Source organism: Homalodisca vitripennis, chromosome X, assembly GCF_021130785.1.
Source record: "Homalodisca vitripennis isolate AUS2020 chromosome X, UT_GWSS_2.1, whole genome shotgun sequence".
Classification (NCBI taxonomy): Eukaryota; Metazoa; Arthropoda; class Insecta; order Hemiptera; family Cicadellidae; genus Homalodisca; species Homalodisca vitripennis.
In genome coordinates, this window is record NC_060215.1 from 90,563,727 (window position 1) to 90,587,413 (window position 23,687).

Genomic DNA, 23,687 nt, shown 5'->3' on the forward strand with positions numbered 1-23,687 from the left:
ATTAACCAAGTCATTCACACGATATGGAAATAATTCCGCCACCAGATACTTGGAAACGGTCAACAGCCTACATACTATTTGAGATGTCGTCAATGTTACAAAAACAATAAGACCAAGAAACAAACTTGTTATGTCTGCTTACAATGTGATGGTAACCCTCCCCTTTCCCCAGGTAAATGTTTTTTCAGATTGGCATTCTAAGTAACAATGTTGCTTCTTTTGACAGCCAAACTACAATATATTAAATTTGTTATCAAGTTATAGTCTCCTACTTACTCCTACTTACGTAGAATACCCACTAAAAACCTCCTCTACTCTTAGGATTCTAGCCTGGAAACCGCTTATCGGTTTAAACTTCCGGCTAGGCCTAATTTTGGCTTACGCCCAGAGGGCTCGCTCCTATCTAGCCGTTCGGATCTTGGATCTGCCCCGCGTTCCAGTCCAGATCAGTCTTTTAGGCGCGGAATATACCCTGTGCGAAGCTGGACCAGCAGCACCAGTAGTCCTCGCCCTCCAACATTCGGTCACAGGCCGTGTCCATCGAGATCATATCGAAAGTTTGAGTCACTTCAAGGCGGGGCCTTTCTCAGCGCGGGCAGCGGAAGAAAGTGTGTTCCGCGTCGTCGGGAACGTATGAGCAATAAATGAAATCCGGCGAAACGGCCTTGCCAATTCGGTGTAGGTACGACCGGAAGTAGCGGTGACCACTAAAAAACATTGTGAGGTAGTAATCCACCTCGCCATGCCGCCGTTCTACCTACGGTTGGACTTGTTTGATAAGTCTGGCAGTCTAACGTCCACGGGTGACTTGTTGCCAGCTGTTTTGCCATTGCTGGTACGTACGAGAGCGCCCCTCAGTCCTTGCAGTGTCCTTGCCGATTTCGCCTTGTCGCTGATAAATTGCCTTCCTCTCCCCTGCCGAAAGATTGACAGGGATGACTCCAGCAACAACCAAGACGGCAGGCTCAGACACTGTACGGTAGGCGGTACACACTCGGAGCGCCACTTGACGCTGTACCCGGGCGATCCGTATCCGATAAAATGCAATATTTAGTGCGTCTGCCCACACCTCAGCCCAGTAAAGGAGCATGGACTGGACTGTCGATATTAACAGTCTTCTCCTGTTGGACTTGGGACCGCCGACGTTGGCCACGAGCCTGCTAAGATGAGTTACCATCTTAGAGGCCTTGTCCGCTGTACGGAAAATCTAGTCCCTCCAAGTCAGCTTGTTGTCAACCAAGACGCCAAGGTATTTTGCAGCTCACTTAGTCTGGACCATTACATCTCCCACTCCTAATGGGTCGACGGTGTCGATTCGTTTCACGGCGACAGGCCGTGATTTTCCATCCATCTGTTAACGACTCGCATGACCTGGTTCAGCTTAAGCTGGGCCATTTCCACGTTGCGTGCAGCAATTAGGGCTGCGACGTCGTCGGCGTACCCAAACTAAAACCGTTTCCTCCGGCATCTCGGATCCCATTTCTTGTACTTTATTTACTTGATATTGTAATAATAAAATCTGTGATTTAGTTAAAAACATGGTGAGTGCTATAGCAGTCATGACTTATTTATTAAATTTAGATGCGGAGGGTCATGACTATTATAGCAGTCATACTTTTTTTCTTCCTATCGAATCTCCATGTTACAAGTAATCAGGGTATGTTGATTTTAATTTTGTATGTTAGGGACTTTAAGAGATATGCCAGTGTCTCTCTAGAGGTGCTCAAAGGCCATGGCTGCAAGAGTAGTCAGGAATCATGGAGGGAATTCAAGGATTTGAATTGGCGTTACAGCAAGACTGCTACAGCAGTCATGACGGTCAATGTGTTAAAATAAGTGTCATTTATTATATATAGAACAATACCACCAGCAAAAACAAACTGTGCTGTCAACTCGCTGGAAGTGAGGTCGTCTAAGAAGTGCTAAAACAGTTTTGATTTATTCCAAGTTTTACCGAAGTTCAATGCCTGAGAATTAACTGCTAATATAAATTACATACCCAAAATAGATAAATACAAACGGCATAAAAGTCTTTTTGAATAAAGCTGTCAGCATACACAATTGGGAGAAGTGGGTAAATACAATTGTTGTAGGAAAAGCAATAACTGAAAGATTGTTTCCAGAATCCAGAGCACGGGCAGCAGCAGACATTTTGTTTAATGAGCGAGGGGAGGGAATATTTCTGTAAATTTTGTCTGGTATCACTGTTAGCTAGTCCTTTATTTATTAAGTTTATATGAACGATCCAACGAAAATGGCGTCATTGTTGGTAAGTTATCTTTGTGATTGATCGATGTGTTACTTGTAGAGTTAGTTGGTATCATAGTAATAAGGCATTGTAGTGATAACTGCGTTTAATGTTGAATCATCGTGTCCTCTCTTGGCTAGGTTTACATCTGTAATTCAATATATATATCTCTTTTAAGAACAAAATCAACATTTAAACACTTCGATTGCCTTCGTTATAACATGAGCACAACAAATCAAAGAACTGAATCTCCAGGAGATGATCATCCTAGTATAGATGCATCTAATGAAGAGGAGAGGCCTAATGTTGCAGACAATATCCAATCTCCCAGCACAAGCACATGTTTAGTTCCAGTTGTGAATGATGTGAACAGTAGTATATCAGAAGTGCCTCAAGAACAGCCTAAAAATTTGCAAGAATTGTTGAGGCTGTCAACGATGTTACAATCTCGTTACAATGAAGGAGAGTCAGACTCTAGTTCTAGGCCTAGCACTACAAACAGTGATGTAAGCACATTCATATAATTTAGCAATAAGTTAGATAATACTTCCTTCAGTGTGATATTACTAACCTATTAAAGAAAATGACTTGGATATAATCAGGTCTACAGTATAATAAGTGGCTACCAACACAATCAGATTATGTTTACCGATTTTCAATTTCGATACTATCAACATTTTACCTATAGATATTCATAATAATTAATCATTGTCAGCTTTCTTTATTTAGACTAATGACATCATTACCACCTGTTGCTAGTGAAGTCATTACCAGCTGCTGTTGTTATTTTGTTTGGCAATTATGAAGCTAAAGGCCGACCTGGTAAATCACGAATTTGACGTTATCAACGTATTCTGTTCATCCTCCTGAACAAATATTTATAGCCTATATGGTTTTAGGGGGTATATTCATAAATATACTAGTAAAGTTATTAATGCTTTGTTTGAGTGCTGTGTCTGGATATCTGTTTACTCAAATATTATTTGCGGCAGGGACTGATAGCGTATCTATTATCTGAGAGCACCGGGGCAGAAGTCGGTGCTTCACAAGTTATCGTGTACTGTCAGGGTGGCCACCTAACTGGGAATTTTTCTGAGAACAGGGAAAATTTCAGAAATATATTTTCTGTCTCCAAGAACTTATAAAATCAAAACATAATTTGAACTATTATATATAGTAGAAACTATCATATATATATAGTTTCTTGAATCAAGAACTGATTAATCTCGAAACATTTTATTTTACATGACTGAGATCGTGAAATTGTGAATGAAGATCTACATGTTCGTGAGCTACATCTGATGCCGGTTGATCTAAGGTTACCTCCTCTAGTGTAGTGAGCTTATCGTTTATTCCTGTGCCACGGCAAGTCTCCCCTCACCTCCCTCCCCAAAAAACGTAACAATGCATTTGACAATTAAAATCGGCCGACCGATTGTTTCGGACTTTGGTACTAAACGAGTGGTACGCTTTAAGCGGTAAAGTTGCAGAGCGGTAGTAACCACGATACAAACAAGTTTTTTCTACTTAAGTATTATTCAGTCGTCAAAATGGGGTCTCCGGACAAAGTTGTCCAACTCTTAGTCTTGAGTGATAATAGTGTTTTGAAAAGACGTGTAATAGATAGATAACACAGGCCTAAAATGTACAGTGTTATAATAGGCTTAGAATTCGGTTCGTTGAATGTCTTCTTCTATAGGGCGGCCTACTGCCATGCACTTAAGCCTCAAGGGACTTTTGCGCACCCCGGAAGCACACCATGAGGCCTACCAGTCTATGATTTCAGCAGTTCCACTAACCGCTGAAAATAACCTATCAGGTCCTCCTGGGGAAATTCACCACCCTTGTCCAAACTACCAAAGATGGCATACCGCTCCCTTGCTATTGAAGGGAAATCAAAGAGCAAGTGTTTGGCTAGAATTGGTGATGGATAAGCACCTGCTGCAACCAGTGTTGGATAGTTGGTTACAAGAACTGGATAACAGTGTCGGCTATTAAAATTTTAATTATAAACTTTGCCGAGACATTACTTTTATGTGTCAACAGACTATGTCTTAACTTTGACTCCCGGAACAATCAGCGATGTAACTGTAGCAAATACCTGCGACAGTTCTCGTGAGTAAAATTGCTTAACTTGTTCACATTATACTACAGTAGTTGTGCAATCTCTTGCAACTTTACTTGCCAGTGTAAACGCAACTTAATGTTGTTGCCAGTCTACAAACAGCAGACAGCCAGGTGATCGAATCAACCACGCTCATCAGTTTTCGTCGTCAGAGCGGCATGGGTTTAATGAAGACTGGAAATCCCGTAAGATCTCCGGTCAACTACTTACCAAAACGACTTCAACGCACATGTGACGATCATTCAGACGATTCAAACTGTTCAAACCAAATAGTCCAACGTGATACTTGGGGTACTCCTAGCTGAACTTTTTAAATTTTTGATTTGTATTTAAATTTTAAGTTATTTTTTCAATTTAAAATTTATTTCTACAAATTATTGAGTATTTGATTTAAACCACTGTAATGCTTTTTCACTCACATTCATTTCTTTCAACTTGAGCAACAAAGTGGGATGATACACAATATCTGTCTCAATGTCTCATAATGTGTCACAATAGATGTCCATCAATACTCTGGTTACCTTCTCATTCTTATCATTAGACTCAATTATTGATTGAACAAAGCTTACAATAGCTGTTATACTTTGTTTTCTGAAGCCATGCTGTATATCTTCTAACCAATTGTTAGACTCCAAAAAATCAATTAATTTATTATACACTATTTTTTCATAAATTTTAGAGATTGAAGGTAACATGATACTGGCCTGTAGTTACTTTTATCCGTAGGATCATTCTTTTTATGAATTGGGATAACTTTTGCAATCTTTAAAAAGTCCGGGAATTCACTACATATAAAAGAAAAATTTATCAAATGAACAAGCACTTTACAAATGTGTTGTTTTACTGATTTTATAACAGTCATAGGAATATCATCATATCCACATGATTGCTTATTTTTAAAAGAATTAATTACCTTGAGAACGTCATCCTCATTAGTTTCTGTGAGGTAAAAGAGTTTTGGCATATTATAATTAACATTGTTAGGTAGGTTACTTGTCCTATAAATTAAGCTATTGTACATACATTTGTCTAAATTCAAATTTTCGTTTCGCTTTCTTATATTTAAAAAATATGAATTAAATATGTTACTTACTGAAAGTGTATCATTAATTACTTTATTATTTTCTTCAATTTTATATTATCTTTGATTGATGTTTCAGAATTTACAATATTCCAAGTTTTGTTTTATTTACATTTTGGGACTTTTTAATTTTTCTATTATAATAATCTTTTTTTACGGAAGCTGTTTTTCCTGTACATTCTACCTTTTGCTTTTAACACACTGAGCAATTCTTTATTCTTACTTAACATGGGAATTTTGTTTAGTTGAATGATCTCCTTTATTTCATCCTTTAAAGAAGAATGTACCCAGTTATTATGATAAGATTGTTTAATTTTAACAGATTTTAGAGGGAATGCTAATTTAAAATAGTAAGTTTGTATTCTGTGGAAAGTTGTACATTTTTCATTGGTCCGGGATGTAAACACATCTTGCCATGATTCATCTCTTAAGAATTGTTGGAACAGTTTTATATTTTCTTGACAAAAATCTCTTTTTGTTTCAGTGGTATAATTAATTTGTTTGCTATTTTTATTTTCCAATAGCTCTAAAGCCTGACCATCATGATCTGATAATAAAGTATTGACTCCAAAAACTCGTATTTGATCATTAGTAATTGTTGTAAGAAAATGATCTATGGCAGAAACTGAACCATTAAATACATGAGTTGGAAAAGGAACAACATAATTCTTTTTAAAACATTTTTCAGTTTGTTGTGTGAATTATTATTATTCAATACATTAATATTTATATCCCCTGGTATAATAATACTTTTTTATTTTTGTAGAACTATTTCAATAAGAACACTTAATTTATCCAAGAAAATATCAATGTTTGAACCTTTTGATCTATAAACACCTATCTAAATAAACCTATATGATATTTAGCTGCACAGAATTCAAACTGTTTTTCCTCAGAAATATTTTTAATATTAGATATAGTCACCTGTGCCAACTCTAAATGCTCTCTACTTAAAATTTTAAATCCCCCTTTTTTGAACTATTGTGGAAAAAATTTGAGCTTAGTTTAAAATTCTTTATGTTTAATCTGTCAATTTCATAAGATTTCATGTCATGCTCAGTCAAAACTACTATGTGAGGTTTAATTTCCTCAAGAATGCCTTCTAATGGTTCTATTATTTTAGGCAGATTTTGGATATTTGGATGAAAAATTCTAAAGGTTTCATGTTTCCTGAAAGTAGTTATGTTACTGTTGTCCCAATCAGAGATCAGTTTAAAGGGAACACAGAGGAAGCACTTTCCTGAAACAGAGAACTACATTTACTATACTGCCCATTGATACCATCACATACACTAAACAGAAAACTGCTTTCTCTCTCTGTAGTTATTGATGTGATGTGTTCTTCGGTTAAAAGATTAGACTGGATAGCAGTCAAGTCTTGGGTGTTTTAATTCAAGCTTCTGATTAGTCCCACCAGTTTTAACTGCAGACGCTACGATGAGAGGTTATTTATCTCATGCTTGTTGTCATTCCTTGGTAATAAGTTGCTGAACCACTGATGCTCCTTGAAGATTGAGCTGCATCAGTTGCCATATCAATGATAGAGGTGTGGGGTCTATCCAGTTGTACTTCTGTAATCTTCTTACTTTTAGAGCCCAAATGAAAATAAATTCCATGTCTGAGCTCCTGAACAAATTCAACAAAAGATAGTCCATTTCTTAGCATTCTACTTGTAAGTGAATAATATTTATAAGTCCCTGGGAATTCTACTAGGGATGGATCGTTTCTGATACTCGATACTGTGGATCCTCACTTTCACTTGATTCTGATACCAACAGAAGTGCTTAACTATGCTTGAAAGATCACAATTTCATAACATTACTGATATGGAGAAGCTAAATCTCGAATCCAAATATGATAGATAGGTAATCAAAGTAACAAACTACTGTAAGTTAACAAATAATATTTTAGTTAAAATTAGTATTTTCTTATATTTATTTTGGCACAGCGTCGAGAGTCTGCACTGTCTATTTGTGGACAAAAACGATCGGCATTACTCAAACTACCGATTGGTGAAACAGTTTTTGTAGTTATTTATGTATACAACTATTTAGAAATATATATCAACAGAATAATGTGATTTATAAATAATATTTTAATTGAAGTTCGATTTTTCTGTGTTTATATTGTCAACGCTGGCGTGTCTGCTAGTTCTATGTGCGGACTTTAGCTCTTCGATAGTAAACAGCTGATCACTAATTTGTATTTTATCCGTATGTCGTACTTTGTGTGGTTGTAAATAAATATATTCTCTATAAATATACATCCATACATTTTTACGTAAATGTAATATATTCTGGAAGCTCATTTTATAACCTACCATTTCTATTACTTAGAAGGAAAAATAACTTGGAATTTTAAATACATTCATTTGCCTGAATCTCTGCAATTCCTTTGAAGTAATGTGGTATTCTTAGGCTTCCCCCTCCCCCACAATAGATAAATTAATTAAGTATAGTTCAAATGAAAGTATTTGGTTTATTTGTTGATTGCACTGAACCAACAGCGTGTAACAGCGAAATCATTGTCTCATACTGAAGATCTTCACCGCTAGACCCGCAATACTGGGTTTCAGTCAGCCCGACAGTAGCGCTGTGTTGGTATTTATTTGTTATCTTTGTATTTCAGAATTGGATACATGTATTTTCTAAACATCACAGAAAGGAAAGTTATTAGGTATACACAATGTTGTGTCGACACATCGAAAGACACAGAGATAAAAGTAAGGAGCTTAAAATAGGTGGTAGCGATAAATTGTCACCGAATTTCTCGCATATCGCTAGCGACAAAATGCTAGAGCATCGCAGCTTTGTGGCATTTTTTGCAAATACTGCTAGTGACGATAAAATGTCATCGTTGCACTTGGCGTAAGGGTTAATCATGGATCAACCATCCACTAGTTCGACAAATCTTAGTGAATTATGTGTGTCGGAGTGTTTTATTGGGCATGCTAAGAGAAATTATCTGGTTCTAAGATAAATACCCATTTATAAATTTAATGCTTATTTATTATTTAATACTTATAATTTAATACACCACTAGATATTTTTACCAGATCAAAATCATTATTCATTTTGGTACTTTGCAAGGACACACATAGGTTTTATAAGTATAGCTACTTATTTATAGAATTCCATGTTGTATTATTTTTTTCTTTTGAGTGGTCAGTTCATAATCTTTTATCCTTTTGGTTTCAGAGAGAAGATTTCTTAAGGAATGCCTTGGCTAATTTGTCAATAGATGTTGTCAGTAATTTGCAAGAACAGTTACACATTTTGAGTGAAATTACTGATGGTAACCAGCCGATCACAAATTTGGAGAGATATGAAAATACATTTGATAGAATAATAGATCACGTTTACAACATTGATATGGCAAATGGTAAGTTTTTAATTATAACAGCCCTTTGAATTCAGAGAGCATCATTCAGTTAGTAATAATACTAATTGCTGTAACTTAGCTCAAAATTAGTGTATACACATTCACGATGACGTGTACTCCATCGGGTACACACGTTCTTTCGTAATTGCCATTGTGTACCCGATGGGGTATATGAGGTCTGTCCAAAAAGTATCCGACCGCCGACAAAGAGGCGGCCGCGGCATAACCGACCGGCTCGAACCGGTTATTGGAGGGGAGGGGCGAGCCTACTCCTTCCCATATTAGGCATTGAATACGATCCGGTCACTCAGTGAGTCACAGCGCTCTGTTCCGTATAGTACTGCCGTGTTTGTGTGTCGCATTTCAATATGACTGAACGTGTTGAGCAACGTATTTGCAATAAATTTTGCCAAAAACTTGGCCATTCAGCATCAGAGACGATTACTATGATACGGAAAGTTTATGGTGACGTGTCTATGGGCGATGCACAAATAAAAGAGTGGTTTAGGCGGTTTAAAAACGGCCGCATATCAGTGGAGAGTGATGATCGATCTGGCAGGCCTTCAACGGCCAGAAAAGCTGAAAATGTTGAACGTGTTGATGCATCAATTAATGAAAACCGTCGATTGACTGCCCAAGAGCTGGAAGAAAATTTAGGAATACCAAAATCGTCAGTTTCTGACAGAAGACCAAAAGAACTGTCGACTTGAAATCGCACAGGACAATCTGGATTTGATAAAAAGTGACCCAGGGCTATTTAAAAAAGTTATTACTGGTGATAAGTCATGGGTTTATGGTTACGACCCTGAAACAAAGGCTCGCTCTTCACAGTGGAAAACTCGCGAAGAGCAACGGCCGAAAAAAAGCAAGACAAAGTCGAAGCAATGTCAAGACAATGCTGACAGTTTTTTTTTACCAGGACGGCGTTGTTCATCACAAATATGCTCCAAGAGGCCAGACAGTGAATAAGGAGTATTATCTTGAGGTCCTAAGGCGGCTACGAGATGCAGTGCAAAGGAAACGACCTGAACTGTGGACAAGCCGTGACTGGATCCTGCACCACGACAACGCGCCAGCTCATTTCTCAAATCTTATTCAGCATTTTTTAGTCAAACACGACATCAACCAACTATGACAGCCTCCCTACAGTCCTGACATAGCTCCTTGTGAATTCTGGCTGTTTCCAAAATTAAAAATTCCTTTGAAAGGAAAAAGATTTGACGATGTTGAACAAATAAAACAAAATGCGACGAAGGACCTGTTAGCCATTCCGCAAAATGAATTTAAGGAGTGTTTCTGGAAGTGGGAGGAGCGTTGGATTGAGGTAGTGGCTTGTGGAGTACTTTGAAGGGGACCAGATTGCTGTTGCCGCCGCCGAGTAATGTCAGTTCATGCCAGACATCAAGGTCGGATACTTTTTGGACACACCTCGTATGTTGTTAAGCATTTTCTTATGAGCGTTTTTATTGTTTACCTGTCTTGTCTTGGTGGTTTGTGAAATATGAGCCTGTGCTTATAGACCTCAGACTGCCATGTACCCCGTTGGGTGCACAATTGCTTAATTTTTTTTAGTTAATTTTGTAGGTACCCCTTAGTGTACACTTATAAACATAGAAAAACTCATATTGAAATTATATGCAAAATTGCTATGTCCACATAATTTTTCTCGTTATATACTTGGACAATTAATGTAAAAAATACGGGTTTAGGTTATTATTATTGTAAAATTTAATTAGCCATTGTTGTGGTTGTGTTAACACATCAGTTTTGGTATCTTTTTAACATAGTTCTCATTGTCCTGTTAATTTATGTATGCCCATAATCATAAATTCCTCTAATCAATCATTCTTTTAACTGTTGACTGCAGCATGATTTCTTATACTACAGCTTATTCTGAATTATGTTATGCACAGCTTTAAAACTCTCATTCACTTCTCCAGCTTATCAGTTAAACACTAATATGCTTTAGCTATGGCAGGAAGGATTGATTCAATTTGAGTGTTGAGTTACCTCCAGTTCACCTTCCTTTTAGTGCAGCCTCTGGAATTTGATGGTGTCTCAGACTTGACTGCTGTTAATGGCATTTTTTTATCTCTGAACTTGTATTTTTACCATTGTGTTTTGCAATATGTCATTCCTGTTTTAAAATCATAGCTCTATAAGACGTATTTTCAAGTTAAAGAACAACCCGAGATCATATAGTGCCATATCAGGGAAGTTGGAAGCCTGGCATAACACAGGTATGCTTTGTTTTGCCAAGAAGTTTTGAACAAAGTGGAAAGAATGTGATGAAGCAGGGTCCTGATGAAGCTGCTAGATTTTTTGGTCCATAAATCAGGAAATTACGCTGCACTGCATCATGTAGGCATAATAGAACTTCTCAATAGTACTCTTTAATGATCTTTTAGTGTGATCTTCAGGTGCATATTCATGGTGAACTACTCCATTGTAGTTAAAAAACACAAGTCAGCATGACCTTGATTTTGATGTGCTTTTTGCAGACTTTTCTTTTGGGAGAATACTTTGGCTTTTGGGTCATACCCATACACCCATGATTCATTGCCCGTTATCACTGTTTTGTCAATATTAGGGATATTCTGTATGCTTTCTAACATGTGCCGAGCAATTTCAAACCACAACAGCTTTTGTTCTGCTGACGTTCTGTCATTTCAATAACCATTAATCCAATCCGAGAAGAACCTTAACATGATTGTCCAAAATCCAGCTAAAGTATTACTATGTATTCTAGAATGTAACTATTAGTTTTTAAATTTTACATCCAAAACAGCACTGTGTTTACTTGAAATATGGCTTTGAATCCAGTTGTCATTGCTGTATATTGCTATTCCAAAATGCTTTTAAAATACTACTGTAATTTCTTCATAGTAGAAAACTTATGGTGTGTACCTTGTGTTTGTAGTGTTTTATCAAATTGGAGGTATGAAAGTAATTGTGCCGTTGTTGCGGCACCCAGTGGAGCTGATACGCTGGAGAGCCGCCAGCATTATATCAGAATGTTGTCAAAATAATCCCTATTGTAAGAGTCATTCTCTCTCTGATGATTTATTCTCTCTGCTGATGAACATGGCACTGAACAATCCTGACTCCAATTGTCAATTCAAAGCCATTTCTGCAATATCAGGTAATTTTTAAACTTATATTTCATGTAGCAATAAAAATACAGATTGTTTACATACACTACAATTTGTAATGTTCAATATTTTTTAGTGTTTGTTAACCCTTTTGAATGTTGGCCATTTATTACTTGGTGTATTCAAAATTAAAGACTGAACCCTTTAACAGCACAGTGTGTGGAGGATGACATGTCCCCACATCCTGCAAATAACCTACTCCTCTCATGTCTTGACCGAGTACAGCTCGCTCCAAAATCCACTTACAATACAAGTCACTCTTGCCTCTTTAGTACTTTAGTTATATCACTATTACTGTGTATTCTCTATCAATATACAACACCTTATCAGATTGCGAATCATGCAAGTGTTTATGCTTCATCATTACACCCAATGTAAACAAACTAAGACAATAAAAACAAATTATTTGTGAAATAAAAACCAATAGAATTCTAATCAAGTTAGCTACCTATAAGAAATGAAATAATTGGTTAGTTGTTGTAGTTACTAAAATACTAGGTCAAAGACAGGCAAGTGTGTTTTGCATCAGTTTCTGGACTGATATCACATGACAAGTGTGTGTTTGTTTGAGGGTTTGTACCTCAATGGATTGAATCCGCCAATCTATAATAAACTATAACATTTTTATCCTTTAAACCTCCAGTTTATACATACTCGAATAGCCTAGACTAACAAAACACAATGATTAGTAATGTAGGTCATACAGTAGAACCTCAAAGAGTCTCAAAAGGATTCAGTAAACATGCATGTTATCGAGGCACTCTCCCAGGTGAAGATAGTGCTATCAAGGCTATGTAGGCTTCCAAGTCCTGCTATCGAGGTCACACTGGTGTATCAAAAATCCTGTTATAGCAAATACATTTTGGTTCAACACTCAAGCTTTCTTTTAAAATGTAGATTTACAGTACAATAGTGCACAGTGCATTATTATTCTAAATCAAATCAAATCAAATCAAATCAAAGCATTTATTGTCAGGATACAAAGAATGTATATAACAACGTCAATAATGATACATTAAACTAGCATGTGAGATTTTGCACTACAAGAAAAAACTCATCGACACTGTAAATAGCAGATTTTAACAACCAATATTTTATGGTATTTTTGAAATTAGTCCTGCTCATGATCTTTACTTGCATGGGTAGAGCATTGAAAAGCTTGATACCCTAATATTGAAAACTGCATTGAGTACTAGTAAAGTTACATCTAGGAGTTATTAAGTTATTTCTATTGTGTGTAAAATGATTATGTACATCTCTTTGGTTGCTAAGTCTAAATAAATTATCTTTAACATACAACAATACATTTAAAACATAGATGGACGGCAGGGTCAAAATATTAAAATTTACAAAAAGAGGTTTACAATGTTCTCTACTATGTACATTGCCAATTATCCTAATTGCCTTCTTCTTAAGTACAAACAGCTTATTTGCTAAATGAGAATGGCCCCAAAAATCAACTCCATAGGTCAAAAAACTATTTATATATGCATAATATACACACAGAGCTAACAAGCTAAGTAATTAAAACTCATATTTTAACAATAAACTTTGATTAATTGTTCAGCACTACAGTATTAAAGTTACAAATGGATACTGTAATAGATGGAAAAAATACAAGAGTAGTAAAAATACTGTGAGTCTCATCAACAGCTATTATACTGTATTTTTTTAAACTATTGCTAGCTTATCTTCATTTATTTCACAACTTGCAGGAATGTTAATGAATGGTTTGTTCATTTATTCATTTCAGAAAACTTTCACTCCTACAATATATTTTCTCATAAAAATATTACAAACCTGCACAGATTTTGTGATTGACATGCAACTGCAACTAATTGATGATAGAAACTAGGGTAATTCACATGATACATTAAAGTGTTAGTGAGGAGGGGGGTTTCATGTCTAGACTTGTGACCAAGATCTTACAAATTTCCCTCAATACAGAGGCTTGTCAACTCATGCTGTAAAGGTGAAATATGTACTACGTGAAATGACATACTACTAAGGTTAAACTCGTATTATAAAGGTTTAATTTTGCAAATAAGACTTTGCTATAGATGGTTAAAATTTTTACCTTAATTAATTTTGGAAGAATCCTTGCAATGAAGGTTTAAAACAAATTCAAATACTATAAAGTTAAAGTAGAACCTCATAAAGTCAACCGGATTAGCAGGGACCAGGGCAAATCTGAGATAACAAAATTCTTGGTTATACAGAGATACCAGGAAAAATACTCAGTTTTGACTCATCAATTAGTGTTTGCACATATTTTATATTACAATACAATATGTATTTCTAATTGAAAATTGCACAGCAGTTATTGACATGTAATGTCACACATCAATTACATAAGTTTAAAACAAAATCATTCATCACTTGCTGCTTGTGTAACAACACTAATAAGTTGTATCTCTTTCGATATGTTTACATTCAATATGAATTCTTTTGAGGAACTGCCACACCTTGTGTAATATTGGTGTTACTAATTTCAATCTGTAGCCTTGCTAAATTATTTTATCTGCATGGTTTTAAAATATAGATTACTTTATGTGTAGAAAGTGCTTAAGAATGAAATAAGAAAGCAATATTAGTTAAATAAAAGTGAGGAAATGTATAAAAACCCAAATTAAATGAAATTCTTTAGTGCAGAGAATTTCTAATCCATCCTATCATTGACCTATAATAATTTAATTTTATCCCAAAATTTCACTAAAACACATCTAATCATAACAGTTAAATATATCATTATGTTAACTAAGAATAACTTACCTAACTTAACTACTGGACTGTCATACATATCTTAGACATACCGTACCCCAGCACCAACCACCTTGTTAATGGAGAATGTTTTTAGATCTTTCTTCACTTTATGAATTAATAGTGTTATCCTATTCTTAAACACCTTCCATTCAAAAAATCAACAAAACCTGCAAAATGGAACCTGTAAACAATAAAACCACACTTTTTAGTTGATATGAATATTTAAATTTTGTATTTTTTAAGTTAGGTTAAGATATTGCATAATTTGATTTAATTTTAATACCCAGATTTTTGTTATAGCAATTGTTGGAGATAATCCAGAAGGCATAAAACAGTTTAAGAAGCATAATGGATTGAAAATTGTTAACCATGGTCTTAATTCAGGAAATGAAAAAATGATTGTCAAGACAGCTTTTCTGATAATGGCTTTATGCAATACAGACCCTTCCATGAAAGGTAATGTTAGTGTTCTTAACCTTTTTGGCAGAAGTCAAACTATTTTCAAGAAGTATTGTAACATACCAATAATGATAAGTTCAAATCTGAAACACATTTTTTACCAAACTGAATCATAACTCATTAACCAAAAGTATCTCCCATGGATCCAGAAAAATTTTTGGTGTTACGTACTGTTCCTCAAAAAGTGTAAATGCTCAAACAATGTATTTTTAAGCATCAAAATATTTATTGTAGTTTTTATTAAAATACCAAGTTTGGAGTAGTGTTTCACTGTGTTCCATTCTTGGTTAGTGAGGTCATCCAGACTTTTGAATCTAAGAGCTTTGCACAGGTAACATTTTGTGACCTGAGTAAAGCGTCTGATGTTGTTGATCACAAAACATTACTTCATAAGTTTGCTTATTATGGTTTTAGTTGAGTAAAAGTAAATCTAATTAAATCATTTCTTGAAAATTGTCAACAAGTTGTGTGTGTAGGTAGAGAAAAATCAGATCTGCCTATATAAAAAGATGTAGCCTATATATCAAACATGGGGTACTGCAGAGTTTTGTATTGGGGCCGTTGTTGTTTATTTTGATGGTTAATGATCTACCGTTAGTATTAAACAGTGAAATAATCATTTATGCTGACGACACAACTTTTTTCAATAGTAGTTTAGATTTTTAAAATCTCCAACATTTGGCACACACAACTCTATGGTATCAACTTGGCAAATGTCCCAAAGCAAATGAGTTCTTAATGAATGATGGTAACACCCAAGAAATATATTTTAGCTTCAGAGATTTCCTAGAACAAGTTAGTGTAGAGAGCATCACGTTTTTGGGTATCTATATTGATCAAAAACTTTCTTGGGAACCTCATGAAGCATACATTTCACATATAAATTGTCTTGAGTTATATTTTTATTCAGAAGTTTTAAAGGACTGTGTACCAAATAACTATGTACGATCTGTTTATTTTTTATTTATTTTTTTTAATAATCACTTATAGTATCTTACTCCGGGGTACCAATAACCCAATTAATAGGATATTGCTATTTCAAAAAAAACTGATAATAATCACAGATTCTCACAAATCGGATCATTTGCAAACCTTGTTTAGAAAATATTGTAATTTTTAACCATCAAAAATCTTTATATTTTTTACACTCAGTATTTACAAAGAGTAACTTATTCACCAATAAATTACAACAGGACATCCACATTATAATACAAGGAATAATAAATATATTGATACACCTTTTTTTAAACTGTCAAAATCTCAAAAAAGTTATAAGGTGCAAGGGGTGAAAATGTATAACAAACTTACTTCATAAATGGCAGAACTACCAATAGTTTTATTCAAGAATAAGTTGTGTGGGCTTTTAGTAAATTTACCATTTTATTCTATTCAGGAATTCTCTGAATCCAAAGAACTGTCGATGTGATAGTTTACAAGATGTTTGTTATGTTAGATTAAGTTATGGATTGACCTTTTGCTTTAGTTACCACAGTTGGTCTAAATTATTTTGTCTATATTTTTTAATTTTCTGCATTTTATTTATGCTGACATTGTCCTAAGTTATTATTACAATTTAATATAACGGATTTGACTTTGTTGCTTGAGTACAGCTTAAAGACAATAAAATTCTTATTCATTTATTTCTGAATAATGTAACTTAAAATCAAAATAAATGTGTGAAGTATTGTGTTTTAGTTTTTTGAAAATTTAAGTTAAAAATAAAAATAAAAATTAGGAACAAGTTAAAAAGCTCTTTATGAAAACAGATTTTATTTCAAAAACCATTATATAACGTTTAACAATATTCTAAATATATTTGATGTATTTTTAAAACTACTGTAAACTCTTTTAGCAAATATTGTACCAAATTTTGTAATTTTTTTACCATTAGCTGAAGCGAATGAATTACTGAAAAAACAGTATAGGCTTACTTTATAAAGCAGCCAAACTAATACAACACATGCATTCTAGCAGTGAATTGAATTACTAAGATTCTAACATTTTCAAAGAGTAAGGTATACTCTACGGCAATAGAGGTCCTTTAGATTAATTAAATGTAATACATTGATTCTGACAAATTATATAATCTGCATCATCTTGTAAGTTTCACTACTCTATCAAAAGACAAAATCCCTTCTCATAGTGTTAAAGAAAGTTTCATGTCCCATCAATAAAATAATTTTCTTAATATGGCATAAGTGTTTGTTCAATTTGCATGTGAAAATTCTTCAAAAGCATTATATACTTTGTTTTCCTTGTAAAATTTTCCAAAAGATAGTCGACCAGTTTAATAGATTTCAGTATTTTTATATAGAATGTTGTATGTTTACATATAAAAACAACTTTATTTTTCAGATGAACTCCTTCAAATTCCAATAGTTGAAAATTTGCTTACATTGATTAGATTGACTGATACTTTATCAGCAGAACATCTTCTGGGTGCACTCCTGGCATTGATTAGAAATAATGAAGATGCCATAAAGCAATGTCTTAGGAAAGAATTGGGGGTATATGCTTATTTAAAACAGTCAATTAGTCTGACATCAAATGATGAATCATTTCAGGTGAGTTTTAATTAAAAGTCATTCAAGGACTCTTGCAAGTTTATATATTTTGTACACAGTTTTTTTATCAAATTTATGATAAGAATTTCTGTTATTGTGTATGTATTAGGTTAGTTATAGTAATAAGATAAACTACAGTAGTTGTTACTTGAACAACTAAACTAGTTTCAATATTGGTTAAAATTTTATAATCTTATTTTTCACATATTTATCTTTTGTCCACATTACAATTAGATTTTTTCATATATTTTTATAGAAAAGTTTATAATTTTGTACCTATAGAAATAATTTAACATTATGACTTATCTTTTAATATTGAACTCGGAGATAGATCGCTTTAATTGTTATATTAGAGAATGATTTCGGGTTGTTTTATTCTTATAGTCCTGGTGGGCTGTGTTAAACAATCATACCTAACAATCCTGCTCAGATTGTTTATTATTTGACTTGTCCTCTCTGATAAGTAATGATAATATAACCAACCTACTGTTACAACAACTTTAAAAAGTACATAACTTTACTTTTCCGTATTTAACATTACATTTTTGTGCGTAGAAACCTAACATTTAATGAATGTTAATAGTGCGGATAGTTTATTTCAATGGCTATGGATTAACCCTTGCCGGTTTTATTGGCAACTTTAACAAATTGAAAATGACCTGAAAGATAAAAATAAAACCACTCATGAAGTATAACTCTGACACCGTGAAGTTCCATTTTGTTGAAAAGACACTGGTGATCAACAATATCAAAAGCATGGAAGAGATTGCAAAAAAATGCCAGCAGAGCTTCTGCCTATATCACAGGATGAGAGTGCAGTCCTTAGTAATTCATCTATTACATGAGTGGTTGAACTGTTTTCAAGAAACTCAAATTGGGTTAGATAAACGTTGTTGATTGTCCATGCTTAGTTAAACGTAAGCTACTATTGTGTTTCATCTCTGTCAGTCAGGTTTTTCACTTGAATTAATATTTAATTTAATATATTTTGAGCTCATATATAACTATTTATTAACCCATTGGCTTATACATATTTTTACTATCAGCTCAACTAGAGTTATCCTATTAAAAATGCTAAAAACGTAAGAGTTTTGTTATATGTTTATAGAAAATTTATTTTTAAAGTTATTTGGTTATATTTTATATCTTTTTGGATTAACATGAAATGGGCTTTAATAATAAATAGATAGTGATATATTTGGTCATAATTTAAAAATAATAATGCTGTAAAAACTAAAAAGGTTTTGGATTTGTTTAAATAAAAAAAATTTTTTTTACTCAAATAATATAAAATAAAATCCCCATTGCTGCTTATATTTTATTTGAAATGTATGTATGTATATATATATATATATATATATATATATATATATATATATATATATATATATGCATAGTTTGTCAGAATAAATGTTTTTTCTAAATACTGAAAATTCCAAGAATATTGATTTTTTTTCTCTTGTAGTGCACTAATATCCTTATAGTTACTTATTATTCATTTAAATTTCAATTAATTGTAGTATTGCAGTTTTCCTTATGTGTTACAACAATATTAGTCTAATTTATACTAACATTTGGTTGAAAAAGGAGTTTTAAAAAAATTATTTAGATGGCGCTGTACTTGTCACGGAACGGTTCCGTGATATAAATTTTGAGCCCAGACTAGCTGTCACGGAACCGTTCCGTGATACAAGGCCAATGGGTTAATGTGTATGTTAATTTGACAATGCATACATTTGTAATGAATTTAGTAGCTTATGCATTTTAGTTAAAGACATTTTGTGTGTGTTTTAAATGTAATTATTATTAATATATATGTTTAGTTATGATGATGCACCAATTTGTTGTAACTTTTGTAACAATCTTACAAATGTAATGTGCAAATATATAATTGAATTGAAATCATATCAGAGCGTTTGGAAAAAATGCTTCCTTTTTTAACTAAAGCATATGAGTTATCCTGTAAAAAACATTGTTCATGGGATTAAAAAGAACTATACATTTAAACTTAGTGCTGAGGTATTTACATGTAATCCTACATGGTAAGTTTCACAAAAATTGGACAATCTGTTTAGTCTGTATTATGATTTAAACTGCATTTTTGTAGTGCATTAAATTAGCGGACCAACCATTCAGTCATATGTCAGATGAGATTAGGCCGCTTTGATTGCTGATACTTAAAAAATCTATGACAGTGGTTGTATGGAATCTGACTTCTACCTCAGACTGGGATGACTCAGTGTAACTTCTATATAAGACACTGATATTAAGATCTTAACCTTGCCTTAAATAGAGATGAGGCTATAAAGTAGATATAACTCTGTTTAGAAGGCTCTAAAAATGAGCAAAATAGTGTTATACAGATGGTGCTGCGTCCCCCTCCATCAGTAATCTTGCGAGGTGGAACTCTTCATGTAATACTAAACCACAGTTTGATTTATCTTTGGATTACTCTTATATGATGAATGTAGAATTTTTTAAGAAAGTAATCTAATTTCTCTTCTTGTCCAGTCCTCTATTAATAGTTGTGTCCTAAAAGTATCCGACCTTGACGTCTGGCATGAACTGACGTTACTTGGCGGCAACGGCAATCTGGTCCCCTTCAAAGTACTCCCCTCCACAAGCCACTACCTTATTCCAATGCTCCTCCCACTTCCAGAAACACTCCTTAAATTCATTTTGCTGAATGGCTAACAGGTCCTTCGTCACATTTTGTTTTATTTGTTCAACATCGTCAAATCTTTTTCCTTTCAAAGGAATTTTTAATTTCGGAAATAGCCAGAAGTCACAAGGAGCTATGTCAGGACTGTAGGGAGGCTGTCGTAGTTGATTGATGTCGTGTTTGACCAAAAACACTGAATAAGATTTAAGGAATGAGCTGGCGCGTTGTTGTGGTGCAGGATCTAGTCCCGGCTTGTCCACAGTTCAGGTCGTTACCTTCGCACTGCATCTCGTAGCCGCCTTAAGACCTCAAGATAATACTCTTTATTCACTGTCTGGCCTATTGGAGCATATTTGTGATGAACAACACCGTCCTGGTAAAAAAAAAAACTGTCAGCATTGTCTTGACATTGCTTCGACTTTGTCTTGATTTTTTCGGCCGTTGCTCTTCGCGAGTTTTCCACTGTGAAGAGTGAGCCTTTGTTTCGGGGTCGTAGCCATAAACCCATGACTCATCACCAGTAATAATTTTTTTTAATAGCCCTGGGTCACTTTTTATCAAATCGAGATTGTCCTGTGCGATTTCAAGTCGACAGTTCTTTTGGTCTTCTGTCAGCAGCCGAAGAACAAATTTTGCAGAAACATGGTTCATTTTGAAATCTTCGTGTAAAATGTTACAAACTGACGATTTTGGTATTCCTAAATCTTCTCCCAGCTCTTGGACAGTCAATCGACGGTTTTCATTAATTGCTGCACAAACATGTTCAAAATTTTCAGCGTTTCTGGCCATCGAAGGCCTGCCAGATCGGTCATCACTCTCCACTGATATGCAGACATTTTTAAACCACTCTTTTATTTGTGTATCGCCCACAGACATGTCACCATAAACTTTCTGTATCATAGTAATCGTCTCTGATGCTGAATGGCCAAGTTTTTGGCAAAATTTAATGCAAATGCGCTGCTCAACACGTTCAGTCATATTGAAATGTGACGCTGACACATGGCAGTACAGTACTGAACAGAGCGTTGTGACTCACTGAGTGACCGGATCGTATTCAGTGCCTAATATGGGAAGGGGTAGGCTCGCCCCTCCCCTCCAATAACCGGTTCGAGTCGGTCGGTTACGCCGCGGCCGGATACTTTTTGGACAGACCTCGTACACCCAAATTTCTAATTTATCTCAGTTTTATCTGTACAAATTGTTTTTGTAAGTAAAAAAATAGCTTTTATATTGTCTTATATCATTTAAAAAAATGATTTAATTTAATAATTCAGAAAATATTTAAGAACTTTAATTAAAAGACCAGTTGGTAATTGTTTAAAAATGATTTGTTTGCAGGAGTATGTAACACATGCCAATGAGTTCGTCCAAATATTGAGTGATTACATAGCCAGTAATGAAGATATGGATGTTTCCACTCCAGAACAATCAAAATAATCTTAAGAACATTTAAGTAATGTTTTTATCATATTCATTTTTAATAGAAGGAAAACCTATGTTTTAAATATATAAGAGTTATTATTAATAGGGTTATCTTTAAAAAATTGGAAGATTATTCATCTTTTTTTAACATAGATGCATTAGTTGGAATCTACACAAGTGAAATATTTTGTGTCTATTAGGCACTTTGTGAACCCCACAGAGAGACTACTCCTGTGTAATAGAGTGTAATCCCTCTTCCTGGTTCATTATCTCAGGTTGAAAAGTGTTCAATGGTGATGAAACAGTCAATTTGTGTCCAACTAATATCTATGTCGGAAGAAGAGGATTAACCTGCCAACACAGGAAAAGCAAATTTGCTCTTTCCCGCCTTTAACAACTCAATTTTTGTAGAAATAGATCTATATTTAAATTAAATTTTATTGTCTTCTGTGAAAATAAAATAATTTGTCATATCTTTTATTTGTATATTACATAATGTATTTTTACTTAGATGTCCATATAGTCCAGGAGAAATAGCAGTTAAAAATTGTCAAATAAATAAATTTTTTCTTACAGCAAACTAATGGCACAATTTAGTCAAACACATCATAAATAAATAAAAAAAAAACATTCCGAACCAAAATCGTCTAATAGGGGGTATAGGAGGGGTGGATTTTAGGGGTGAAAATGGTTTTTTGCAATTTGTGACTGAATGCATCCTATTGAAAAAAGTCAAATGAAAAAGTTGTTGGAAATAAAAAAATCTACAACTTATGTAGTAATCATTTTTGCCCTAACCTCAAAAATTAAAAAAAAAAATCCAAAAAAACCGTTAAAAAAATTTTTTTTTCTTTTACAAAAATGGTTCGATTGAGCTGAAAGTTCGATAAAATATACTGTGTGCTATTCTAAAAATACTGTATTTTTTTCATTAAGAAATACTCAGCCGTTATAATAAAATTTCACTTGAAAAAATATTTTTGATAATTTTCAATCACCATTTTGAAACTTTTTTTTTTAATCAAAAAAGGTTCTCTGACGGCTCATTTTTTTGTCTATTTTGAAGAAATGAAATAAAAAATATGTAGTTTAATTGAAAAAACTGCAGAAAAATTGAAAATAAACAAAATATTGATATTTTTCATTATACATTGTATTATTTACGTGGAAAAATTGTTATTATTTATTTAAATTATAAATTTTTTTCTTCACAGTGCGTCGTACTTCTAAGTTTTGGTTTGGAATTGGTCTGACATGACTATTGAGCAGGTTTTGATGAGGAGTATGCATAGTCAAGGCAGGCTTACTCATGGCCGCGGATTTTCAGATAGTGTATTGACAAAATTTATTGCTACAATGATTGTATTAATAGATATATGTAATGAAGTAGAAGAATTTTGCAACTCATCTTTCAACACGTCTGAGCAGCACGTTGATGCAAGAGAATCTCGCATAGCTCGTGATAATAGTGATTTAAAGAAGTTATCTGCATTTTTGGAAAAACATAATCCGTTTCCTGAGTCCACCCATGTCATGTCGTTCTTTTCCACAATTGTTGGGGGATCTTCCATTAACTTTCACAAAGCTTATGAAGTAGGTATGAGATCAGCTAAATCCATTATTGGCAAAAACTTTGGAACCGTTAAATTTCAACGAAAAACTAAAGTTGTGTCTCTTAAAACTGTGAATTCTTCCATTAAAGTGAATGGTGAAAGAATAACAATTAATCCGCTATTATTATTTCAAAGAATTTCTTTGCAAATAAAGAATATAGACAATATGAGAGATAATCTCAAATATGAGCTTGCTCCATATCCATTAGCTTTATTC

At 33.9% G+C, this 23,687-nt stretch overlaps 2 protein-coding genes across 4 annotated transcripts; one reads left to right on the top strand and one right to left on the bottom strand.

Annotated features, from left to right (window-relative positions):
• Positions 1-790: 790 nt before the first annotated feature.
• On the bottom strand, positions 791-1,177 carry LOC124369515. Its single transcript, XM_046827531.1, has one exon. The coding sequence runs from the start codon at positions 1,175-1,177 to the stop codon at positions 791-793; it is 387 nt and encodes a 128-aa protein (XP_046683487.1).
• A 966-nt stretch (positions 1,178-2,143) lies between these two features.
• Positions 2,144-22,335, top strand: LOC124369339 (hsp70-binding protein 1-like). Of its 3 annotated transcripts, none has more exons than XM_046827311.1 (6): positions 2,144-2,269; positions 8,652-8,835; positions 11,756-11,977; positions 15,051-15,206; positions 17,565-17,773; positions 21,774-22,335. In XM_046827311.1, exons 1-6 carry the CDS (start codon positions 2,237-2,239, stop codon positions 21,870-21,872), a joined length of 903 nt encoding a protein of 300 aa, XP_046683267.1. In that variant the 5' UTR covers positions 2,144-2,236; the 3' UTR covers positions 21,873-22,335. The 3 variants fall into 3 exon arrangements, with proteins under 3 accessions (XP_046683267.1, XP_046683265.1, XP_046683266.1); XM_046827309.1 differs by lacking the exon at positions 2,144-2,269 and adding an exon at positions 2,276-2,754; XM_046827310.1 differs by lacking the exons at positions 2,144-2,269; positions 11,756-11,977 and adding an exon at positions 2,276-2,754.
• Positions 22,336-23,687: the final 1,352 nt, after the last annotated feature.